At 38.9% G+C, this 27,600-nt stretch overlaps 1 protein-coding gene across 1 annotated transcript; it reads left to right on the forward strand.

The window, feature by feature from the left end:
* Positions 1–5,055: 5,055 nt before the first annotated feature.
* LOC145989701 (uncharacterized) lies at positions 5,056–27,397 on the forward strand. The gene is made up of 4 exons (XM_083124942.1): positions 5,056–5,426; positions 16,696–16,904; positions 18,525–18,645; positions 26,919–27,397. Exons 2-4 carry the CDS (start codon positions 16,725–16,727, stop codon positions 27,083–27,085), a joined length of 468 nt encoding a protein of 155 aa, XP_082981068.1. The 5' UTR covers positions 5,056–5,426; positions 16,696–16,724; the 3' UTR covers positions 27,086–27,397.
* Positions 27,398–27,600: the final 203 nt, after the last annotated feature.

Here is a 27,600-nt window from a genome sequence, read left to right on the forward strand (position 1 = left end):
TAGATAACCTCCCTTGTTAGTCTTACACTTTGTAATTCTATAACACTGCATATATTATAGAACAATTGTATAATTTTTGTATAACATTTCTATCTTGTTATATGTGTTAAAGGTTTTATCCTGGAATGAAATGTCTCACATTTTTGTGTGTTTTCATTTCCAATACATTCGAATGAATACATATTCGTTTCAATGGCATTTACAAAATCACCTCTGACATTTTATGTTAAACAAATAAGATTATTTTTGTGCAGGAGTGTGTTAGCCGATGCGTAGCAAAGTATTTTAGGAACAACACTTGAAAAAAATTCTTGTAGGACTAACTAATGAAAAATGTCTTTGTAATCGAAGATAATAATACCTTTTAAGGTGTGGTAATATTACAATGGGATTGAGATACGAAACTCTCCGATCCGAATCCGGATCTACATCCGAAATTTTCGGATCCGGAACTCTCGGATCCGGATTCAGATCCGGAACTCTCGGATCCGGATTCAGATCCGGAAGTTTCGGATCCGGAACTTTAGGATCCGGATCCAGATCCGAAACTTTCAGACCCGGATCCGGATCCGGATCCAGATCCGTAACATTTGGATCCGGTTCCGGATCCGGATTTTTCGGATCCGGATCCATTTGGCCATCCCTAGTGCTTAGTACCCCCAACCACAGCGGGGAATTGGCCGATACCAATAAGTATCCCCGAATAGCGGGCGCTGGGTAAAAGGATTAAAGGATGCCGCGACACCCCCCCATCCCTGCGTTAGCGGGGAATTGGCATTCAGACAATACAATTAATAATGAGCCACGCAGGACTCTGCAATTCTAAATAAAGAGTTGAACAGTGTAAATGACAATAATTGATAACGTTTACAGAATACAGCGACCACGCAGGGTCTAATAATAATCTAATAAACGTAGAGGTGGATCGGTTAACGTTTTACAGAATGCATCTAAACTAAAAGCGTACGCCACGCAGGGACATTTAGCATGCATTCTTTATCCAAATCTTGTTAACAAAATGTAATATGGCGACCACGCAGGGTCGTTACAAGATATTCGTAAGAAAATGATTTACAGTTTTGTATCAAATGCTTATACTACTACAAAACTTTTATTTTCCTGTACAATCTACATTAGAAGAAAACAAACCTACAATAAGGAAGTTCGACATGTGTATTGTACATTATTTACTTTCGTATTCTGTTTTGTAATGTAGTAGGCCTTTGTGTACACTTGTTAATTATATGCTCCGCTGAGTATTTATTGTTGAGAACTAGACATTCATCTAAACGCCGTAAATTTACTTCCCATTTTCAAATTACGTAAGTGTTTACAGCAGGCTTGTTAAAGGTCCAAGAACCCATAAATTCCAATGGGTTGTATTGGGTTCCACTGCAGGACCGGGACCTTTTTCACTTGCTCAATTTGAATTCGGTCCAAGTTGCGCATTGTTTCATTGAAAAAAGTTCCTGGACCGAATTTAAATTGATCCAGAAAAATGGTTCCTGGACCAAATTGAAATTGATGCGGAAAAAGGTTCCTGGACCGTATTTAAATTCATCCGGAAAAAATGTTTCTGGATCGAATTGAAATACTTTAAATATAAAAGATTCTTTACGGCCTAGAACCCATTTACACTTGTTGATTTTCTCTCCCCGACAGGAATTGAATTTATTTAAAATTCCTGGAAATTAACAACCCTGGGATTGTTAGGGATAATGGGTTCTATTTGGTTCCGTAACAGGACGGGAACCTTTTTATCTCGCAAAATATAAATTCGATCCAAGTTGCGTATTGTTTCATTGGAAAAAGGTTCCTGGACAGTATTGAAATTAATCTGGAAAAAGGTTGTAAAACTCTCCTGTGGCCGCGGTGGCTCAATCGGTAACGCGTCTGACTACCATGCTAAAGGTCCCCGGCCGGTTCAAATCCGGGAACTTTTCTAACGATGGAAGCGGCCCCGGCGCCCACCCAGCGTCGAATAACATGGGTACCTGGGGGAAACCCTGGGGGGTAAAGGCGGTCAGGGCGGTCAGATGCTGATCACATCACCCCCACTCACGACCGGATCAAGAAAGTGTGGGGCGTTACCCCCACAACCCCTATACGCCTTCATGGCGTGGTGCTATGCACAGGGGAACACTTTACCTTTTTTATCTGCATTACTACCTTACATAGCAATATAGTCGTAGTACATACCCTGTCATTGATCTCATTAATGTTGTTCTGTATCAGTGAACAGAGAATATTACATCTTGTTGCATCCTCCGACAAGAAAATGAAGGAATGATTGACATTTTAAAAGTTTGGTGCGTCAACATTTGGGTTATTTGCCTCGACGGGAGTTTTCCCGAATTCCTTCCCATTTCCTCCAGCGTTGCAAACTTTTGAAAATGATAATACCGAACGCACATGGCATTCGGACCGTATTTTTGTCTCCAGGTCCGTACGATTGGTTTATTTTTTTTTAAAGGGAAATATTAGGGATAAAACTGCAAGAGCAAATTTTCACAAGCCGTGCATTTAGCTTACGGACTAAGGTCTGGTTCGTACATCCGTACATGTACGGTCAGGACCGTACGGTTGGCAACGTTGCACTTTCACCACTCGATTTTCCTCTTCTTCCTCTGCCGATATGCGCGTTCCTGGTCTACAGTTAGCTGGGACAGGGTATACGTAAAATCAACACGCATATCTTGAGCTAAGAGCTGAAGCTGTAAAGGGACGTTCAGCATATACGAGGGCAAAACATAGAACAACACACAGCCCTACAGAGGATTGTGAAGGTAAAGGTCCCCGTGTACACAGGGTGTTCCGGGAGGAACCGTCAATACTTTGGGAACTGGTAGTATGGGTGATTCTAATTTTAAAAAAAAACTTCATATGAACATGGGTCCGATTTTGAACGATAACGGAGATATGAACAGAAATAAAAATGATGTAGGAACGTTATCGTTCAAAATCGGACCCATGTCCATATGAAGTTTTTTTTTTTAAATTAGAATCACCCATACTACCAGTTCCCAAAGTATTGCCGCTTCCTCCCGGAACACCCTATAGTACCGTGCCATGAAGGCATATTTTTGGGGATGAGGGGTAGAGCCCCACACATTCTCGATCTCTGCCATTTTGGAGGTGTTCGCACGCTCCGGCCGCCTTTAACCTCCAGGGTTACCCCAGGTACCGATTGGTTTGGGACTGGGTGAGCCCCAGAGCCGCTTTATGCGGGGACAAATTCAGAACTTAGATCACCCACCCCGGGAAATCTGACCCGGGTCTACGACGTGGCAGTCAGACGCTCTACCGACAAGACCACACAGAGGATTGTACCACTGATTGTACTGTCCGTAAGGCCAGACACCAGAGCCTCGTTGGCTTGCAACATTGCATTTACCGGCGTGTACTCCGTGGAATTGAGGTTTACTTTTGGGTGCCTTCTGCCAAGATCACCTCTTACACTCCAAGAAAATGAAGGAATATAGGTATGAAAGATTTAAACAGAAACCGAGTCCCCTGATTATCTTATTTCTTGTAGGGGCTTCCTTTTAAATTTCATTGAGTAATAAGTTGACCCCCGTGGCGAAGTGGTTAGCACATCGCGCTACGACGCCAGGGGTCTCGGGTTCGAATCCCGGCCTAGCATGGATGTTTGTGAGTGTCCATTCATCGCTCATCCCCATTTTCGCAATTAGCCAAAAGTGGCATAAAAGCGAAGAAAAATATAGCAAATCAATCATTGTGAAATAAGATATTTAAAGTTCTAAATTTAGTGTGGCTGCGAAAGGCGTTTTTTAAGTGCCAGGATCCTGCCCTCCTGCTCGACACGTTTAATTGTACGGGTCTCCCTTTTTGGACAACATTAGAGCAAACTTGCGTTCCGACGTCACCGGGGAATGCTTTTATTTTTAGGCTAAATGTCTAAGTTTTAAGGTTAGGCTAGGCTAGCTAGGTTTAGTTCTCTTAGCATAAAATTTATTTAATAATAAATTTTCAGTGTATTTTTATGCTTGACCAAACCTAACCCTCGTCTGGCGTCAGAACGCAAGGTTGCTCTAGTGTTGAGCGATAAGGGAGACCCTTAATTGTACAAGCCAGCCTTGATAAATTTCCGTAACAAAAACGTGCACTTTCTTATTCAAAACAATGTATTTCGACCTCTACTTGTCCAGACACACTGGAAGTGGGAAGTCATGAAATACAAAAATAAACACTTTCATACAATAGTTTCAGCCAGATAATTATATGCATTTTCATTGTGTTGTTAATGAAAAGATTCCATATAAGTGAGGCGTGAGCACGAAACTGATTTTATATTCAGAGTTCAACAGGAAAAAATCTGTGAAATGCAGAATTCGCCAACACGTTTTGATTCACACCAGTAGATGGCTCTTCCAACTGTGAGGAAAAAAAGCTCAAGCAACGAACATAGGGTAACTGTTTGAATTAAAAATCGAATTACGGATGGATGTATACGATGGTTTGCGATTATAAAATTAAATTGACAACACGTCCATAACACTTAAAGCAGGAAGACTACGTAACGCGATAATATGTTTATTGTTGTTTGAGGCTGTCACGAGATGATAATTCGGTAGTTTGTTGGGAAACTTTAAGAAGCTCTCCATCTATGTTTAATGAATATTATGTAGAGTCGGCGGCAAGTCAAATTGTTCATCACCATATTCATTCACATTGCTTTATATGCAATTCGAGCTCCGAGAATTAGAAGCAAAGTTTCCAACGAACCAGAAGACAACGTCTGCCTCAGCTTCAGGATACAAGTTCTTCCCTTTGAAACACACAGGAGGAGCAAAGTAAGGACGATTAAAATAACAATGGGCAAATTGCTTACTATTACATTTGGTGTCGGCTGTACCGTGACGTTTTCAGCATGATTAATCATCTGGTAAACACCCACTGCGTTCGTTCTGCGCCTTCGTTAATGAAACGACTGATAATCGCATTTTAATTTGTCTACCTAGACTGCGAAGCTTTTTTCATAACTCAGCATAGTTGCCTCTGGTAAGAATTATGGAAAGCATGCGACGGAAGAAACCTTGTAGTGCAGTGAAAGTGGTACAGTGTAGTTCTTACACATGTGCGATGCATGCTAAATGAGTAAAGGACAGACGATCTTTTTTATACATAGAAAAAAAATATTCGTTCTAGTAGCTTGGTAACTGTGCCCTGACAATTCATCGTTCACAACACCTCACACGCAGTTATAGAAATCTCCTGCCCTACTTCGCCATGCCTCCGCGCCTGAGGATACAGAGAAAGGTCACAGTGGAGTTTTGACGTTCCGACTTTACTGGAGTCGAAGGACTACCGGTAGAACCACGCGGTGTGCGGCAAATTGCATCGCTTCCAGTGGCGATACACATCGCTTCGGAAACGACAGCGCATCGGGCTCTCTCCCAGCATAGGTAAGTACCTTATGATTATAATTTTTCGTTTAAAGATAAAATCTGAAACTTGTTAAAAGTGTTTCCGTATTTATAATAGTAGATGTCTTTGATGTTCGTGAATACTTGCAAATTTAATAACGTGAATTTCGATGCTCAGATATGTACAACAGTACTGAATTACGTGTATCGCAAATGTAAAATGTTGAATATAACTTTTGGCCTGTAAAAACTGTCACCTATTCGGAAGTTGTGATTTTGTTAACATAAATGTATTCCAAGATACTTAAGCATTCAAGCAAATATGGAGTTTCAGTTAATTAATGGAACAAAGCTTGTACGTACGAAAAAGCACTTTGCACATAGTTTTGATAAGGTCAAGTGAGAAATAGAGGTTACAAGTGTTGTTTTCAACAACGTTAGAACTATTGCGGTTTATCTGATTTTATATTGAAGTTCATTATTATATTGTGAGCTAAATTCTAAATTTTGAGAAAGTAACTATTATATAAATTATTAAAAGCGTATTATTTCAAACTATTTGAAATAATACGTTTTAAATAACAAAACATCTGAATTCTTATTGAATTTTATGTGTCAGTGCTGAAAGTGAGGGGATGCGGGAAACATCATTACTCAAAATTTGCCTAAAGCTTTCCCTACTTGATCGATTATCATCATTATCTATCTACCTATTAATTTCACCCTAAGCACCTCATTTATTTGCCTTGGTGAAATTCGTTTACCTATTTGTTACATAAATAAAAAAACTGTTGAGTGACGTCGTTTTATGTTTAGTTTTAACACTAGCTGGTGTTTACACCAATTAAAAAAACACGTGTTCCTTATATATGTACACTTACTGAACGCATATAGTGCGTATAGTTTTCAGTTACAAGCAGATATTCCGTTAATAAGATGCTTTTAATGTGAGGCGTAAGTTCGAATGTTGTCTGTATATATCTGTTTGACGGGAAATGTTCCTCCATGATTAGTACATTTAGTCTAGAAGATATCTGAGGCTCGTCTGTGGGAGGTTACTGTACTTTCTCTAACTAGACAATTCTGAATAGAACACAATATTTTTAAGTTTCTTGACAACCTATGAAACCTTGGCTTCTGAGATAATCGAAGCAAGTTAAGTGAGATTTGCGCATTCATAACTGCAAACCAGGCCAAAAGCACAAGATGTGTATCTCTTCAATTTTTTTCAGCTCCGAGATATCGCATTTGAATATTGGCCAATATAATCACGGCCTGTGCACGTGTGAATGTACATTTCTTGTAAGTACGTTTTCTATTCATGCGCAGATAATAATGCTCGACGATTGGATCTATAGTTTAAAGTGGAGTCAGATCTGAAATGTGTCACCATCTGGAACCAGACTCGGGATATCTACAAGGTTACCGTGGAGAAAAAGTAAATTAAAAGTCTTGTCCCCTCCCCTTACCTCCACGATAAAATTGTACTCAATTACAGTAGTCTTCGAGTCAGAAGACGAAACAAAGAACTATCAAAAACTTTTTCTAGGAAATGCTTTTCTCTTCTCAGTTCCCATTCTGTCCCTCATCCCTCTCGCATGCTTGTTTCAGTCTGGTTGAATTTTTCAACGTATTTTCTTAAGCACGGCATACTGTAAATTCTTTCGAGAACAGCGGCGCACCTCCTATCTCGGTGTAGCTTTGCAAATGCTGCTGCGGTGAAAGCAGCTCATGCGACCCGTAACATGAATTTGACGTTCCATGACATCATTGTCATCCGCAGTGCCTGAGGTCTCTCTAGCAGAAAAGATGCTTGTGAAATGTCCAGTGATATACACTGAGCTGCATCGCAATCTCCGCTTTTCCGCATTGAGCCGGTCCCAGTGGCAGAGTGGTTATCACACCGCGCTACGACGCCAGAGGTTCCGGGTTCGAATCCCGGCATGGGTGTTCTTTGTATGTCCCTTCATCAATTTCATCATATCATCACTCGTTCTCATCTGCGAGGTTAGCCAAGAGTGGCAGAAATGCGAATTAAAATAAACCAAATCAATCAATCAATTTTCCGTATTTAGACAAGATGAGGATTTACATTTGTACGTCCATAAGAATTTGGTGTGGGGGAGGGGGAGCAGAACATGAATCTCAGGTTTCTGGTTTAAAACATATCCCTAACGCAAATTTTAATAATCCTGGGAATTTGGGGTGAGCAAGCATGATGAGCGTACATTAAAATAAATGTATGTAATGAATACACGTATCTCATTGTAGTCTTAAAAATGTACCATGGCACCAACTAGGGGGGGGAGGAAGGACAACGCATTTTGAGGTTTTATTGTTACACTTTTTATACCATGAACACATGAATAATTTTGAATCCACAGTAATTTTTCGTTAATTATTTTCTATTCGCCATTATATATATATATATATATATATATATATATATATATATATATATATATATATATATATATATATATATATATATATATCCTATATTAGACACAACTTTCATATTTAATTATTTAACTTAGAACATTCAGCAAAGTCAACTTCATGTGAAAATCAACACCGAATTCTGTAAATCGTGGTTTATGATATAAAAACATAAACAATCCGGCATGGACTTTGAACAGATTTATGCTCCGTCTGCCACCTTTCCTTCCCTCCATTTGGTATCGACAGTTTTTAAAATGTTACTCTAAAACTACTTATTACTATAGTTCGATCTCAGTTTTGATCTTGGTCCGGTAGTTCTTTAAAGAAAAAGACGTCAATGGCAGAAAAGATGGCAAATTGAGCACTGACTACTAAATCTTGTGCAAATGGGGGCACTTATACCTTCTGCTGCGAGGACAACTTGCGGTTGTAAGCCTTCAGATTAGAAAATGAAACCTCGTTTTCATGACAATTCGCAAACTTCCATGGTGACAGCTTTCACAACGGTCTCTGTCATGGAAAACGCCATCTAACGGATGCAATGCGCATTCTTACCCAACCATTCACTCCGTTCCGACAAGCAAATTCTTGGAAAAAGCAATTTCTCTCCGGTCGTGTTTACATCCTTCCCATTTTCAGCAATTTAGCCCGCTGTTTCGAATTGGTACTCCCAGTTCGAAACAGCGGGGTAAATTGCTAAAAATGGAAAGGAAGTAAACACATCGGAGAGAAAAGAATTTAGGAAGGGGACATTTTCATCCAAAGATATGTGCGCAACTAAGATATATGTTTTAAATTCACTTTGTGCTCAGATATGCTATTCGGGACAATGTGCCTCCACCGGGGATGGATCCCGAAGTCCTTCATCTCATCACATTGGCGTCCGGAAGAGGAGGAGTAGCGGAGGCCACACCCACCGAAAAGTGAATGACAGGTGAAAATGTCATATTTCCTACACAAATTCCATTTCAACGGAAATACATTGTGTTAGTAGCCAACATGAACGTCCGCAGGATTTTTTGCAGGGAGGGGCAAGGAAGGTATTTTTTTCCAGGGGGGACAAACGAAAGCAAAATTTCCCCCAAAATAGTGTTGTTCCCTAAAAAACATTGCTTAAATTTGAATTTATGGTGTTTAATGCAATAATTAACACAAATTATTGTGACTAAAATGAAATTATATGTGTGAAATACATATTTTTTGGTTGACTTTCATTTTCCAGGGGGGGGAGGCACGCCCCCCCTTTCCCCCCCTTCCGGACGCCCATGGTAGCCAACCTCCATGGCGAGTGGTTCGAACCCTGATCTGGCATTGATATAACATTGTGTTTGTCCCATCAGCATTTCACCTGTTTATCATACATCCTCATCGTCGCAACTAACTTAAGATGTAGAAAATCGACGTAAAGCAATCGAAATGGAAAATTACAGATAAAATTGTTACAGGTTCATCGCAGATATTCCATAATTTCCAATTCGAACATTGTTTGGGAAAGAGTAACCTATTCTGGAAAAAGTATTTTCCTACCCTTCAAAATTCTTGTTCTATCCACATTTTCGTGTCCAAAGTACAATCTGCCATATTATGCACTTGTAGGGGTACACAGTGCATGTGTTAACGTTCAATGCTCGAAATGTGGAATCCACTGTAAATAACCACTATATTTGTGTCATTAGCTGTAGCACGTTACATATTTTTTAGTGTAGCTTCACTGTAATCACATCCTCCCTTAAAGAAAAAAAAACAGGGTTGCATTAAATACTTTTGTACATTACTGTACAGCGACAATCAGTTTACGATTTTACAGCGAGTCAATTACCTTCACTTCGGCAGAACTACAAGAGTCGTATTTTTGTTCGTCAGCTAGAGTGCGCTGTCTCATTATAAGCAAGAGAAATAAAGGGCAGTCGCTTGTATCAGATACACAGAAACTGGCAACACTTTCCCGCCGGGATTGCGAAGGAAAAGTTTAGTGTAAGATGTAAAGAGAACGCGGATTTTAGCCAAGATTTCCTACCTTTCGTTTGGCGAAGGGTTCTGTTTTCTATTGGCACGTGTAAGTATAGTGTTGACTATTTTCAAGGCTGATATGCACACAATATTTATTCACGTGTTGTGTTTTAAATGTCGTGTTTATATTTCACTATCCTTAACAAACAGTAAATTTTTCCTCACGCTGAAATGAGCTCAATTCGCTACAATGCAGTTATAGTCAGGTTTCTTTCAGGCTTTCTCTAAAAGTGCCAAGTTGCGTTTTTTTCTAAATACCTAGGTAGCTGTTGGTGCAGAAAGCTCGAAACTGAAAATTGAATTATTTCTCCTTTCTCTGAGAAACTGCAGCTTACAGAAAGGTGAAACAAGAATGTAGGCTACTGGGCTGATAGTTAATATGCACGTATTGTTTGCAGCTGACTATGCTTCCAGTGACTTATCTAGCATTAGACAGTGGCCGATAACATTGTTTGGTTGATTCACGATCTCGACATCGAGGTTTCCCGGTTTGAGTTCCAGTCTGCGCATGTGCATTCCTTTTTGAGGGCCTCCTTACTATCTCGCTGATTAGTCTAGATGATGGATGATGTGACAAACACCACAGTACATCCATTCTTTACCCAGGGTTTGGACCTGTGACCTTTGGCTTTGTAGCACGCTACGGTAACCACTCCACAACGGAGGCCGGCAAATTAATACGGTCTTATAGAATTTTGGGTGATTCTACGAAATTTGTGGGTAAGAGGTGTGAAAAAAATGTAGGTAAATCACTGTAAGACCTCTTTTTCCGACATTTTCAGTTTGAGAGCGTTCTTTTACAGGATTATAGGCGCCAACTTCGGGACTTTCTACCCTCCTCTCAAAAAAAATCTCGTAAAGTGACAAATATTATATATATTTACAATCATAAAGTATTGTTTATGCCATCCTTGCCCCCCCAAATTATTTTAAGTTGATACAAATAGAGCCTATAACCCACAGAAACATATTTTGGGCTCGCCGCTCTATAGAATTTAACATGTTGACCATGCCGTTCCCGCCATTGTTGCTGCAGAAATGTATTTTGAATACAATAATAATGTAATTTCCTAATAACTGTTCGGTTTGCATACATTATTTAGTCAAGTGACTGAGGCCCTGTGGGATAATTGAAAATACGCTTCCTTTTTTTTAAACCTGGAATGTTGCATTTGCATTCAAGGTTTCCCTGAAAGAATCAGCTATTGTTGCCAAGGCAATTTTGAAGTGCAAATTTGACAGGGGTCTCCAAGTAGCTCATAAAAATAGTTTTAAAAAAAATAACTCTCGCAGAACAGGTCCATTTGAAAAATGGAAATTAACAATAGTTGCCCACATGTATCTTTCAAAAGCAAAACTGTGTTAGGAACAGATGACCTTCAGCTGTTTTAAATGGAGCATATCTTTCCACGTCGCTTGCAAATTATTCTGCTCACAGATCGTCGTCCTTGCAAATGTCTGTCTAGATGCACTTTTTTGTTTCGGCGAACCACATCCTGTTCCCATCGCCCTGTGCGGAATAGACAATCACTAATGATGAAAGGATAGGTTCGGCTTATGCAAACCAATTTTGAAGTTTTGAAAGTGATTAATACACGCACTGGCCATTTAACGACTTGCTGGTGAATATGCATATTACATTGTTTAAAAAAATCATGTTTATTTATTAAGGCTATAAGAAATGATTGATGAAAGCACGATCATTTGTCTTTTAATTTTAAAAAAATACTTTTGTATATTTGCCAGGTGCAAAATCTCCCCTCCCTTTTCGTCCAGTTTTCTTCTTCATCTTCATTAACTGTAATCCAGAATCCCAAAACTATTATTGTTATTACAACTAACTAGGATTGTGTTTCAAGGAAGAAAATTTCTATCATTAATGTGAAATTTGATATCTTGCCATGCACTCCCAAAGGTCGAATTATGGAGGGATTACTTAACCTGCTAGAATAAGGAAAAATTGTACACTTACCCTTCCTTGTTAATTCTATTTGCAACCTCTCCCTTTCATTTTCCTTTTTCAATACCTACAATTTAGATTTTCACATTGCTTTTCCAGTCCTAGAATATATTTCATATTGCCTACTCCATCTCGTTCCTTATTATTCCTTTTACCTAATTTTCAGTTCTTCGTCTCGTTCCCCTTTACACACGCACTTCCTTTCTTTATCTCTCTCTCTCTCTCTCTTTGTCATTCTCTTGCTTCTCTTTCTTACTCTATGTCCCTTGCTTCTTGATTTCTTTCTTTGTCTAACTCTCTTCTGCCTCTTTATTTCTTCTTCTCTCTCTCCATTATTTCTTCATTTCCTATTTCGCTTCCTGCCTGTCTTTGATTGTAATTCTGTTATTTTTTCCTATCTCTTAAAACATTTATATCTTAAGATTGCTCGTAAACGTTTGGTGACATCACACATTCAGTGGCTTGGCGATTGGGTTCCAAAAGTTGGGGCAAGGACAATTTACTTTCCCTTGGCACATAAGGTTTAGCATAGTGCAGGGGCAAAAGTGGCAAAAAGTGAGGGGGAGGGGTGGTCAACTGCCGCCACTGAACACACACTTCCATTTTTGGGGAAGGTTAGAACATAGGTTTATAAAATCGGTTTTGAAATACAATTATAATGTATCTATGTACTAAATTATACTCTACAATTATATAATAACCAAACCATATTACAAAATTACGGTCATCAATATTACATAAATAGTTTCGAATGGGATATTCTGAATTTATGTTGTTCATTATTTACAACATGTTACTGCGTATATTATCGTGTCCATTTTTCAAAATATTGGTGACCTTTTTGACTGCCTCTTGGACAGTTATTGGAGCCTAGAAATCCTGGCTAATTATTATTGAACGCATTACAAAATAATATAGCGTCTTGATAGGCAAGTGAGTTCTCCGATTTTAAGAACTGAAGAAAAAGCTCTTAGACTTGGTGGCACCCGGATTAAAAAGAATGTTAGCCGCCTCCGTTCTACCCTAAATTCTCGAACGACAAGAACAGTATATTTTAAGACGGATCTACGAAAAAAAAAAAAAAAAAAAAGGACCTGCCGTTTAACAATCCTGGCTTCAAAAATGTTGGCAACATTGCAAAATGTTAAGTCCTATTACTTGTGCAAAATTTTTTTTTTAACTAAAGTATAATTTTTTGTTTTGAAATATTGTTCTTTAAAAAATAAAAAAAAACAATGGTCATTAGGCTAGAGGAACTGTAATAGCTTCCATAATCGTTTACCTTTTTTACTTGTAACAGATATTTGCAACGTTGAATAAAGAAATAAAGTATTAAATTATTTTACAAAGTTTTGCATCGTGCCAGAAAATGTAAATTAAAGAAAGAAATTTAGTACACGTGAAGAAAAGTAAGATTGTCAGGTTGGCGTCCCCAAAGCCGAACGCGCCAACGTCAAGTGTTGATGTTGCTTGAATCGCTGGCAGTTGGCCAACGTCTTACGTATCATCCACATCACGTAAGCGAAAGGCAATCGTCTTACCCAACGGAAAACGAGCATTGCCAGCGAATAAAATGACATTTACCTTCACGTGACCCTTTTTATGTCCTTGGTTCGAGCAACCGTTAGTTCCGAAAGTCAATAATCACGACACCTTGGTGCGTGAATTATGCAAGTTACATTCAGTCATTGCTAACTTTGGTGTGAATGACTCACTTCCAACTATTTCGCTTCCTGAGTTGTGGAAAAGCGCAATTAAGGAAGGAGAAAAATAGCAAAGAAATGTACTGAAGTACCACAATATCTTACATTTTTCCCATTCTGATCACGTTCATTCCTGCAGTTGCAATGGTAGTAGTCACATCCACTCCCTGTGATCTCCGTTTGATGGCTATACTACTATTTAGAAGTTAAATTTGATTTGATTTCTTGTTATTTAGCGTCGCTTTTCTGCCACTTTTGGCTAAACGCGACTATGAGGATGAGTGATGAAATGATGAAATTGATAAAGGCACACTCACAAACAACACCCATGCCCAGGCTGGGATTCGAACCCGGGACGCCTGAGGTCGTAACGCGCTATGCTAACCACTCCGCCATAGAGGTCACGCTTTCCAGAATGCACGGGTGCACGACTCATGAATCACTGATGCACACTTCGGCGTTCCGAAAATCACCAATGTCCAACAGCTTTCACCAGATTAAACCATAACGTCATCATTTTGCACCAGCCTGCAGAACTGGTGCTGATGATGCATCAAAATGGTATAGTCTGATTTGGAACTTGTTTTGATATGTAATATCCGTTCTGTAGTAGGGATTGTCACGTCGATTTTGTTACAATGAGGGCGAATAAAGTTGATCTTGGCAACATTTTGTGCAGTACTGTGCCTTAGCTTAGATGCAAAATAATATAGACGTTGATTCATTCATTCATGCAATGCATGAGTCCATTTTCTACTGTAACTTGCAGGAGAGCACCATAGGCCAGCCATCTTCGCAATTTATACAAATAATACCAATTACATTTCTTATGCTGTTCGGGAAAATGCAATTTTACAGCAGACTGTTTCGTTAAAAAAATATTTAAATAGCAAACATTACGGACATGATATGCATGTTGGATCATCACTGTTTAGAATCATTTTACATGTCCAATATAAAATTATACTGCAAATATTTTCATTCTTAGTTTTGGACTTTTAACCACTGTGTTAATCTTTAAATACCAACGTTTCGGAGACTGATTCTGCCTCCTTCTTCAGGGTAGTGTGTTAATTTACTAAATCATAGTTCAGTCCCTGGACACATGATGTGTTTGGGGACGGTGTCTATTATGGATAGTGAAAAAAATTGTTGCCTTGGGGGATTATTCTCAGTGGCCAAGGCTCCACCTCGTCTGCTGGTCACAAATATCTCTTGTACATGAAGATGCCAGGGATGATTATATTGCGGTGGCCCAGGCTCCACCTTGTCAAAGGATTGATACTGCTGGAAATCAATCCCAAAAATGCAATATTCTCCATCAGTGCCGTTTACGTGCAACTGTCAGACCCTGAAAGGTTGTGGGCATACAATTCTCTCAATGCGTGTGCTACACTGATCCTCGTTTGTATGCTGACTGACCAAAGCAGAGTGGCAAATGCCCACTTACAGTGTCTTGTACATGAAGATGGCGTTGGTATGTAAAGATTAACACTGTGGTTAAAAAATACAAAACTAAGAATGAATGAATCACCACTGATCAGCTACAAAGATGAAAATATTTTCTTTAATTGATGTGACTTATGTGCCTTTTCCCGAACACCCTAGATTTGTGGTGAACGTGTAATATGAGATATATGGAAGAGAGATGATGTGCAATGGTTTATCCAGAATTTTCCGTCTGGGGGTATGAATTTGTATTTAGGCGTGGTGTAAGGGTAAATGTAGAGCCAGAATAACAAAATTTGAAGCTTTGAGAAACATTTTGAGGTGGTAGGTGGATGTTGGAAGTGTGTTTTCATAAAATATCTTTCAAAATTTCGTCACTCACTGATTTTTTCCTAATAAACGCGAAAATATATAAGCTTTCGAAATCAAGTCTTCACTTGTTTCAGCAAGGAGCTTTCCAGAATATCAACGAATTTGTTATCATTTTTAGTTAACCATTACCAGTCTGGGGAATTCTGGAAAGTGCAGTTTTCGTGGGGTTGTCCTGATCAGCTGGTCGAGTGCATTGTCACGGCTACCCCGTGCCCACTTATATCCTGGCTATTTCACCTTCTCAGGCTATTCCGTTACATTTGTAGCGGCATACAAAATTCGGAGTTTTGTAAAACGTTAGTAGGATTGTAATATTTGTAAACCGAATTTGAAAATAGTAGGCAATACCAGGGCTCGAAAAATCCCGGTCGCCAGGTCGGCATGGCGACTAAAATTTTCAGCCTGGCGACTGTGATCTTTTGCTGCATTATGTACGAAATTTTGAAGATTCTTTATTTCCGTGGGCGAGGTTCAACCTGAGGCTGTTCTGTCACCTAACCCGTGTCATGGAGTACGGCCAATATTTAAGCACATGTTGCGTGCGTCTGTTGACAAAATTTCGACCTGCTAGTGTTGCCATTTACGGAGGATATGTACCAAAAATGGCACTTTTTCACCACTCAACCCATAAAATCGCCAGTCAAAAATCTATCAAATGCTGCACATGATCAATATTGGTCGCAAATGACAGGGCATCCGACATCTAATTATAACCCTTTGATAATTTCTTACATATTTTTCTCACTCAAAAATACATTTCTGGAAAAATTTTAACACTGCCTTTCGCCAGTTATTAATTTATCTCATTTTCTGTGTGGTGTAAACTGATATTTTTTAGCATTGAAAACTATCTCAATGATGAGGCTTTATAATGCAGCAAACCCGGTGTAAATATCGCTTACGCTTTTCAAGATATACATTTTCAAAGTTTGGGTTGCGCGACTTTTGAAACACCGTAGTATGCACAGTTGCTAGTAGGTGGTTTCCTGGCGCCTGATATTCAGAGCTGGCTCCTAGCTCTGAAGAAGATTTTTCGCTCACTGGGCAATACGTATGTTGGATTCAATCGTTAGATTTTGATTTAATGAACATGGGTTTGAGAAAACGCTGCGTACATTCGACTATTAAGGAGAAACTGGAACAACTATACAAAATACGCAATGTACAGTACATGAAGTGAACTTAAACTAGGCAACGTCTAATGTCTGAGAGCTTCTCGTCTGACTTTCATTGGCTCGGACAAGTTCTCTCCTTATTCTAGATTTGCACATGCGCTCTGGCGGGAAAACGTCACTTGCACCAAGTCCAAGTCCGAGCGTAGAACTTCAACGTTGCCATTTTAATGAACAACTATTATTTTCATATTTTGCAGACAAATAGTGAAAACAGGAACAAAAGACAATGGATTCAATTTGGAAATCCCTGGCTGTGCTTACATTTGTGTCGCTTGCCATGGAGTCACAGTGCAGCGAAAGGAATCTAAAGGCTAATTTGCAGCAAGACAGTCCAAGACTACCCTCAGAGTCGTCATCTCTGGCCAAATTTGTATTAACATTCTCCAAGCCAGGAGCTTTCGGAAAGGTACGTTGCAATATTTTGTGTAATATTTCACTTATGAATAACCGGGTATATAAATTGTAAAGTTGTTGCTTTAAGTCCACTTTATGCACAAATAGGTTAATTAAAACTGAACCTACAATTTAAAGTGAGATCCGAACCACTAGATGCCTCCATCGGGTATCGGACTGCATTGATATTTGTGTACAAGTACAGTCATAGGCAATAAAAATGAGACACCTTTATTCTGAAATACACGCTTCCCTGAAAGGTGTTGTGTGTGTTACCTAACTCTACAGCGATTAGTGGATTTTAATAGCAAATTTTCAAGGGCAGGTTCTGTCACCGCCGTTGAGTTAGGCCACACACATAACGCCATTATTTCAGAATCTAGGTGTCCCATTTTTATTGCCGGTGACTGCAGGATGTGACATATTTTAATCACCTGGTATATTTTCCTTGACAGAATTGATTTATGAACTTTCAGTAATTGAACAAATGTAATGTTTCTAAAAATACGATTGATTCCCATTCGCTTAAAAAGAAAATTTCTGACTTACTTTTTTCTCCATTACCACTAAAATTTTCATGTATTCAAAACATAAAGGAAACTCTAAAACCTAAAGCATTAAATTTCTCAATAGCATGTTTCACTGCAGTCACAATCCTTGTAAATTATAATTAATCCGAACCGAAGCGTTTTATTTTACAACATACTTTACCTTCATTTCTTCAATTTACGTATATCTCACAATCGTTTTTTATGCCACCTTTTTCACTTCATTATAATTATAATTACATAGTTGTGATTTTGCTAATAGTATCTCGTTTTCATATTTGTAATAACGCGTTGTAAATATAATAAAATTAAATTAAGTCACCACATTTTACATAAAAGATTATATGTAGATGTAATGAAGAGTATTTAATTGAAAGGTTACGAAATGAAATGTATTGTAATTTTGAGAAGTTCGTTTGTAGTGTGTGTTACTGAGTCAGGAAGTGCACTGAATTTTTTTTTGACGAGAACAAATCAATATTTTGTACTTTTCAGAAGTCTAAGTGGGGCAAGGCACTGTATGAATAAGTCTTGCCCTTGTCTGGATATGTCCACGATGCAAATGTTAAGCCCCACGACAGGTTAAGTTTGCAGCAGGTTTTATACTGCACTCAGAATCTTCCGTGCCAGTCTTGTCTCAACCGCCGAGCTGTTCATATCGCAGCCAGTGACAAAATCGGCAGTATTGCAGCGGAATTATATTCTGTGCGCACTTTTGGGTCTATAGGATGCGAAAAGGTGCTGCAAACGTAACCTGTTGGGGTCTTATTTCGTTTCATTTTCTTGTGACCGATTGGTGGATTAGGGTGCTCTTTGAAGGGCAGAGGGGCTGAAGATGAATTCTCCTATCCGGTCACCTCTCCCTCTGTGATTGTAAATTATTGGTTTTAAGGGGGAGATGCTATTATATTTAATTTATATAATATCTGGGTGTTTCGACAGAAATTACTTGAATCCTTCTCTCCCCCTGAAGATTTTCTAATACGGCATAGTTGACGATTGTGTAATCTTGCTCTTGTTTCGATAAATCGTATGGGTTTGGAAGCATATATTGTTCTTGTTTCTACAAAATATGTATTTTACAGGGATCCGCGGTCGTTTTCAACGAAGATACGCCCGTGAATCTGACATCTTGCCCACCGGGAGACGAAGGGTTGTTGTGCAGGAGAATGGAGGCTCTACGCGGGGCAGATGAGTGCTCTGGAGGTAAGTCACAGTCCGGATAAATAATCATAAGGTCCATATAGGAACACAAATTTCCATGTTCGATTTGAAGTTTGAAACGTATACTATACAGCACAGATAAACATATATTATAATACGTTTATCTGTGTACACAGTATGGTCATTTGTCTGTGGTATAGCTAACCAAATAATAGGTAACCAGTTCCGTCCTTTTCCAGAAAGTAGTGCTTATTGAGTTTAACTTTCACGTGCATGTTCTTTTTCCAAAAAAAACAACATAAACATTCCACACGTTTTAAATGTAATGTGTATCGAAATTTCTATAGAGCGACAACAAGGAAAGAACCTTCGGCGAAAAGTCTCCGCGCACCTTTCCCTTCTTCCGTTCAGCTCGGGCCATAAGGAAGCATGCTTCACTCTGCCCCTCCCCTCCACGGGGGAATACGGTGCACAGGAGTCGCTGTCTGCGCAGGTTGTTTTTTTTGTTCCACTATAACATGAATGTTATCTGAAACAGTTTGACTTGTAAATTTTCAAAACACCCACCCTACATACCAGATTTGAATCCATGTGATAATTCTTAGTATTTGTATTTTTTTAATATATTTAGACTAATTGCGACGATGAGTATGCAAGATCATGAGGAGACAGTCACAAAGGAACTCGCAACCTTCGGTGATGAGGTCACGGATCAACACATCATTTCTTTGTACTTCTAAAGGAGTGCTCCGGAGAGACCAATCTAGCAACTAATGCGAGCCTGAACCACACTCGCGACTGCATTATTTTGCGGTGTTATAGCACAGCATATTAATGGCGTGCACACGACGGCTGCGTGGATAATCACATTTACTTTGAAGAGGCCCCAAACCAATATCCTGAAGGGACCCCAGCGACAGAGAGACTGCAGCAATTAAAGATCTCCTGGCCCCGGTTGTTTGTTGAATAAGACATTTCACCTTGAGGTCTCCCGATATGGCGAGTGGCGACTTCCGTTTGTCAATTTACATCTTCCTCCTTCCTTGAAAACCTCTTTCTTGAAATGCAGGTCAGCGAGTAGTGTCAAGCCACGCCCTGGTTTATTTGACTTTCGTTAATAGTCTCCTTTCAAGACCTTTGTTTTCCTTGAAACTACTTGGCACCTACACGGCCAGTGATGCGGCATTCCTGCGATATCTGTCTGTCGGCGTCTCTCCAGTGGCGTGCCCAGGTGATGGGCTGGTAGACCTCCTTAGACTTAGACCTCCTTAGACTTAGACCTCCCTCCAGCCAATCCAAAATAGCCTGCGCGTTAAAATTTCAGGAACATTTATAAGAATCACACACAGAAAGAGAAGGGAAAATAGGATTAAAGAGAGATAAATTAGAGAGAGAGAGAGAGAGAGAGAGAGAGAGAGAGAGAGAGAGAGAGAGAGGTAATATAGGAGAAAAAGATGGAGAAACAGAGGAAGAAGATAGACCAAAGGAAGAAAGGGCGAGAAAAATAATGAGAAAATAAACAAAGATAGCCAAACAGATCAAGAAAGAGAAAAGGGGAAGAAAGAAAGAAAACATATTCTTAGCAGTCATGAGTACTGAAGTAGAGCCACATGAAAATATTTCGTCCAATCATTGGCGAATTTAGCGGGCGCACAGGGGCACTTGCCCACACAAAGGCAATAAGTAAGTATTATGAAAAACTGATAATATCATCGTTATATCCTAACGAACATAGAAAGTTCAAGCAACATGAAATGGAATCCTTCAGTAATATCCTTTTCCAGACTGCCAAAGAATACAAAAGAAAGGTTTAGCACAAATAGGCTATTCATAAGTGATCTATTTGAAATTGAAGTGTGCCCCACTGAAATTTTAAACTGAGACATTTGATTACAAGTCGATAATGTTAGTATACGAGTAACGTTAATACATACCAGCAGCTTTGACATAGGCATAACTTTGCGGGGGCAAGAGGGGGCCCCTCAAATTTTTATGCTTGTTAAAATTTCAAGTTAATGGTTATTTTTGTTAATTTTAGGGCCTGAGGAGCAAAGTAATAAAGACTAATTTTTATGATTTCACAAATGTAATGTTTATTTAGCTAAATAGTGCTGGACGTTATTTTTATGTGATGGAAAATCTCTTCGATTCGCCCCCCCCCAAAAAAAAAAGAAAATTAAAGTCCAAGTTCCATTCTGCCACCTCAAAGTTAGGCTTCAAGTTACGCCCATGAGGTCTGGACTCCCCTGCAGAACTGATTGGACCCCTATGCAAATCGAGTTTCATATTTCATCTCAAGTTTCCAGTTACATTTTACCTACTCTGTGGTGAATACTACAAGGTAGAAGAAATCGTAAGATATAAATTCTTGTGCTTCGCTAAAACATATGTCGGAGTTTACCTCGGACCCCACTTGCTATAAAAGGGAGACTCTTCACAAAATTGGAATACGACTTGATAAACACCTTGTATTATAGTAATATCCAAATAGGCTAGTCAGTTCAGCCGTTAGCATTATCGTCTTGCAGTGTTTCGAAGTAACGAGTTGCGTGTAATGCACTTACAAGTCAGAGTTACGTTTTTCGGGTAACGATACGGGTAACTACTTACTTTTCAAATAATTGTAAATCAGTTACTCTTTTAGAGAGCAAGTAACGAAATTAGCCGTTATTGTTACAGTTACGTTTCAACAGCAATGAAGAAAATCATGGTTTGTTTAAAAGAAATAAGATCCCTTGGGGTAATAACGCCAAGTGCACGAAAAATAACATACTTGGGGAGAAATCCGAGAGATGACATATGCAGCAACTTGATTGAAGCTTCTGAAGTCACAAAAAGAAAAAAAAAACGTTCTGGAATATTTTCTGTGACGGTAGTATTTCTCTATATTGTGCAGAAGACAGTTGATTTCCAGCCCGTTGTAAGATAACTAAGGTGAGTCAGTTGTATGTAAGAGTGTAATTTAAATGTCTGTCAATTACAGCGTGAGCACAAAAACACTCCCTGGTTTCAAGATGTCATAAAATTAATAGTTACTTGAATGTTTTGATAAAATTGATATCCAAAGCTCAGTTAACTCAAAATATTTTAATATCTTTCTTTTCAGAATCGCTAGTTGTGAATTCGGTAGCTAGAGGGCAGTAACATCGAAAATGGCGTTCACTCCGCAGCAAAGAAGCTGGTGCGTGTTAGAATTTGCCAAAACAAGCACTGTTGTGAGAGTGCAGCGTGCATTTAAACGGAAGTTTAATGTTGATGCACCTACACACAAATCCATTCTGCAGTGGCATAAAACATTTGTTGAGAGAGGATGCATTTGTGATCAAAGAAAAGAACATTCTGGCCGACCGTCCATCTCTAAGGAAATTGTGGAGCGTGTGCGAGAAGCCTTTGTACGCAGTCCCAGAAAATCAACACGTCAAGCCAGCAGGCAGTTGCAGGTGCCACAAACTACCGTAAGCAAGATTTTACGGAAGCGTTTGCGTTTTCACCCGTACCGGCTGCAATTGGTTCAAAAGTTATATCCACAAGACAAGGTAAAGCGACGTGAGTTTTGCGAGACTATCCACACTTTAATGGAGGACGATGAAACCTTTCTGACAAATATAATTTTTAGTGATGAGGCGACCTTCCACTTGAGTGGAAAAGTGAACAGGCATAATGTTAGGATCTGGGGAAGCGAGCATCCGCATGCCACTCTTGATGTGGAACGTGACTCACCCAAGGTGAATGTTTTTTGTGCAGTGTCCGAGCGTCGAGTGTACGGTCCGTTCTTCTTTGAGGGGCCAACAATCACAGGTGAAAGCTACTTAACAATGCTACGTGACTGGTTAATTCCTCAACTTACTGCAGAGAGAGGTGACTACATTCTACAACAAGATGGACCTCTCCCACACTGGCATCAATCTGTACGCAACTTTCTGAATGACAACCTCCCACACCGTTGGATAGGACGAGCTGGACCAAATGATCAAAATCTATGCAAGTGGCCCCCACGATCACCGGACAAGACAGTTTGTGACTTTTTCCTTTGGGGGTTCGTGAAGGACCAGGTCTATGTACCTCCACTACCCACAACCTTGAATCATCTTCAGGAACGCATCAGTACAGCTGCCAACTTCATCACACCGGATACGCTTGAGAAGGTGTGGTTGGAGCTGGATTATCGTCTCGATGTTTCCCGCGTAACAGGTGGCGCGCACATGGAGCATTTGTAATTCCAATGAATACCACGAAAACTTTATGAGTTTTTACAACTACTGTGAACATTTCTGTAGAATACTACTTTTGGTATTAAAGTTATACCCTTTCAAAACCAGGGAGTGTTTTTGTGCTCACGCTGTATATTTAATGTATTACCGTTATACGTATTCTTCTGTGTGTTCAAGAACAAACTCGTAAATAATATAGAAAGTGTAATGGTATGGTATGGTATGGTAATATGGTATGGTAATAACGACAGCTTTTGATGTTTTCAGTTTATGAAGACGGGGGGGGGGGGGGGGTTGGCTGAGGCTCTGTCCGAAAGGTACAAAGTATAGACTTGAGGTATGGTCTTGACGTAAGTGACGTCACATAGTACAGTTCGAAAGCACCAAGCGCAGAAGTGCACAAGTGCACAACTCGCAGCACAGATAGTTGCTGACTAGGTCACGTGATTTTCGTACTCGTTGTTCGTTTGTTTTACATCACGGAGGTATGAAGCCAGCAACAGAGATTAACCCTTTCACCCCCAGACAGAGAAACGTGAAAACCCTCTACATCCCAGGTTCTAATGTAAAATCTTCAATAATAAAATCATTTAATATTGCATGACAAATATTGCCTGAATCTTCATCCCAATTAATATTGTATTTCTTTGAACTTTGTGGGAAGTTCAGTGATGACCATAATTTGTTTTTGTTTTTATATACTGTGTTATATAATAGTACATAAAGAAATAACAATACATAATAAACATTATATGTAATATATATTGTTATATATTGCGTCGTTATTCACTCGCAGCTACACATTATGTAAATATTACATTGTTATATGGATATGCATAATATAATACATATAATACATAAACAAATGCATATTAGTATACTAAAACGAAGTACAGAGTATTACATCAAGTCCAGATGAAAACTTCCTACTTATTCTTGTCCATTCTCTAATTCTTTGTTGTTTTTCTTAACTTTGTGAAATGTTCAGTGATAACGATAATATGATTTTTATAATTTATTTTTTAAATTTATATACTGCGTTATATAATAGTACATAGTGTAATAATAATATGTAATAAAAAATATATATCACACATAATAGAAATACATTGCAATACATATTGTGTCTTTATTCACTTGTAGCTACAAATTTTGTAAATTTTACATTGTTATATGGATAACATAATAAATATAATACATAAAACAAGTACATAGTAGTACAGCAGGTCCAAATGGAAATTTTCTACTTCTTCTTGACCTTATGGTACTTAGCAAAGTGTTCTGGAGAGCATGAACCAGGTTCATCTGGCAAAACTTTCCACCCATCATATGATAATGGTGTGTCTTCTTCATCTTCCGAAATGGATTCCGAAGATACTTCAGATTTTGTAGAGGCTCCAGAATTCTCCGGAATATAGTCTGAATCACTAGAATCACTAAAAGAATTCATTTTCGGAATGAAAGAAATCAACCGTCCTTCTTCGTCAACTCTCAACAAATAGGCCCAAAAAAACGCTCGTTGCTTCTTTACATATATGGTCATAAGAGGCGCCACTGTTTCACACACCTGCTGGTTATTACGGAAGGCAACAATAGAACCTTCACGGTAGAGCGTCCCAGAAAGAATTTTCTTTTTCCCTGCCTCAAACCAGATACCCACGTTTACAAAGAAAACAATACACTACGAACACATCATACGTGATGTGCTTGGTCTGCACGACCATCCTGTCAACACATCATACGTGATGTGCCTGGGGGTGAAAGGGTTAAATATACGTTATATGGGCCAGCAAGTTGTTGGTGAAAAACAAGTGTTTAAAACACGGGGAAAACAACGTGTCCTCAGTTTTATCTACTGATCGTATTTGGCGCTTCAGTCGAAGAACAATTCGAAAGACTTTCACTTTCAGTTCACTACTTCAAGACCGCACTGCAAGACCACGGAGTAAGACCATACTCGGGGGATGCTCGCTTCAAGTACAGTCTTGCACCTTTCGGACACGGCCTGAGATCAGCATGGTTTTGTCTTTTTAGATGCGAAGGACCTACAAAAAACAAATTTTACATACTGCATGCACGAAGAGGTGCTTGAAGCTATCGCTAGTTTTGCAGCAATTTTAAAGACAGTAATCTTCCCAAAGAATAATAATTCCGATGGGGTTGGTAGTGCATCTTCATCAACTTCTACTGAAAACTGCTCAAAGTGAACAGAACCCAAGAAAAGAGAAACAGTTCATAGTGAAAACGAAGAAATATCGTCCAAGGACGCAGTCGAATCATGGTACCGTTCAGTTTGCTGTGAGGACAAAGTTCTCGATATGAGAAAGTGTATAATGTGCAATGCTTATGTTCTTTAAAACTGTATTGGACAAAGAAAAAAATGCGTGCCTCATTGTTCTTGATTTATAATGTATACAAGACCGTAATTATTACTATCCAATAATATTATATTAAAAATATCTTGAAATTAATGCGTCGCAATGTTTCATCGAAAAATCATAATTTGTAACCTGTACATATAATTGGTATTTGTCCGAAATGCATTCCAACTATAATACTATTGATTAGGATTTAATATTGTTGAGTGCAAATGTACTTTCCTTAATTTATTGTCAATTTAAGAACTTGGCGTTATCATGGCCGTATTTAGAGGGGGGGTTTCTAGGGTTCAACCCCCCCCCCCGAAACTTCTGACATGTTGGATTAATGGATGTTCAGAAACCAAAATCTGTAACAAATTTTCAATTTTTTTTTCGAAGCATCACAAAAGTACAAGGAGACAATGTTGAAACGATCGAGCTAGAATTTTCATACATTTGGAATTCTGAAAGTTGAGTGAAACAGGATTTATTCTCGGGATCGCAGCCCACCGGCGACCCCTCCATTATCATTTCTGCTGTCATCTTTCCAGTGTTGTTCCTGCGTCACAAGGAATATAGACTGAAGATCCCCTTATGATTGTCCCAAAATTCCCTTTCCAGCTTCTAAATTTCCCGTCCGATAAAGTCGAAAATAAATCCCCCTTGATAGGAGTTCAAACCTAGTACCTCCAGTTTCGTAGCGCATTATGTTCGCGATTGAGGTTACAATCCATGCACCAGGCTAAGCTTTTAAAGAGAATAACTGGTTCCACACTTTTCAAAATTCCAAAAATTTAATTTTAAAGTCAAACAACAAAAACTTTATGACTAAAATTTCCATCTAACTTTTAAAGTCTTTTCTTGAAGGTATCTAAAGTTTAATGACGAAGTAAAATAATTGTGCATTTCAGTACACACTGTATGAAACGTAAAAAAAAACAAAAAGAAACTTATGCTGGATATTCACTCATCTGCTGGATTGAGTAAGCCCCCTCAAGGATATAACAATAATATAATAATAATAATTATTAGTATTATTATTATGGAATAAAATTGTTTTATTATTATGAAATTTGAATTATTATTATTATTTCTATTATTCAAATTTCTGGCGATGCCCTGGGAACAATTATGAATTAACCCCCCCCCCCCGAAAATTTTTCCTGCCTACGGCCATGGGCGTTATTACTCCTTATCTAGTGGCGTTATTACTAACGCAGTTCGATAATGACGCTAGTTTACAACGTTTTCTTTAAAGTTCCCTACAACATTTGTTTTTGGAGTTCAGCTACCCTTTTGCTATTCTGTGGGTACTACATAAGCTACTCTATACCCTGTGCTTGTTTGTGAAAAATAACTTTCATCAGTAGAGATATAATTGACAGAACCTTAACGTGGTGTTATTATTACCCCAGAGACCTTAGAATAAAAGGCAGCTGGGATGTAGTGCAGATCACATCACCTCCACGCAGGCCGAAATAGTGAATGGATTTTGTATTTTTGTTATTTCACGTCGCTTTTCCTGCCACTATTGGCTAATCGTCAAGATGAGAATGAGTGGTAATGAGATAAAATTGATGAAGGGACACTCACAAAGAACATCCATGCTCAGGCCGGGTTTTGAACCCGGGAACTTCGGGTTTGTGGAGTTCCTATTTCCACCCCCCCCCCATGTGCCTTAATGTCATATTGCAACGTGCAGGGAAGGCTTTATCTTTTTATCTTTTATTTTCCTTCTTTATAGGGGACTGCGAAAGCTGTAGAACCTGTGACGTGAAGGCAGCTGGACTTTGGCCACAGTGTTGCAAAAACCATTACAGATGTTGTTCGGAGTTGGCTGCTGCCTGTCAGAAGTGTGATCGTCCTGAGTTGCATCCATTTTGTGCCAAAAAGTTCAAACGCTGCTTTTGAATGAAAGTACAGTGAATTATTGATTCAAACTTTTCTATAAAACGACAGACCTGAGTGTTGGACCCAGGAATATTACAAGAACCTGCTTGAAGACAGAGATATGCGTGCGCATCTGCGGAAAGGATCCATCCTGAGGTCTCTGGATATGTTGTCATAATGAATATCTACATTCTAGTGTAGAACTAATGAGTCCTGCTTCATAACCCCAACATTACTGGATCAACTAACATGAGTGAAACATATTTTGCCCAGCTAAAATGTATCCAGTGCTGTATAGAAACAAGTAAAAAGAGTGTAATTAAATATTTATTTATTTCCCCTTTTGTGTGTTAGGTGAGGTAGAGGTTTTAGAGAGGATGAAGCCGTTTCATGGCCGAGGATAAGGGGGTCGAACTGTCCTTCCAAAATGAATATCAGCCTAAAATTACATATTTCACACATAAAATGTAAATTATTACAGTAATTTGCATGCATTACTTTTCAAACTGGTAATTACAAGTAAGGAACACGATAAC

This window comes from Lepisma saccharinum, chromosome 1, assembly GCF_977018435.1.
Source record: "Lepisma saccharinum chromosome 1, izLepSacc3.1, whole genome shotgun sequence".
NCBI classification, from domain to species: Eukaryota; Metazoa; Arthropoda; class Insecta; order Zygentoma; family Lepismatidae; genus Lepisma; species Lepisma saccharinum.

What these genes read in the sequence shown, in the direction of transcription:
- LOC145989701 (XM_083124942.1), top strand. Translation starts at nt 16,725, where the DNA reads ATGGATTCAATTTGGAAATCCCTGGCTGTGCTTACATTTGTGTCGCTT. An exon ending in AGCCAGGAGCTTTCGGAAAG is followed by an intron (nt 16,905 to 18,524) that starts GTACGTTGCAAT and finishes TGTATTTTACAG; the next exon opens with GGATCCGCGGTCGTTTTCAA. An exon ending in GGCAGATGAGTGCTCTGGAG is followed by an intron (nt 18,646 to 26,918) that starts GTAAGTCACAGT and finishes CCTTCTTTATAG; the next exon opens with GGGACTGCGAAAGCTGTAGA.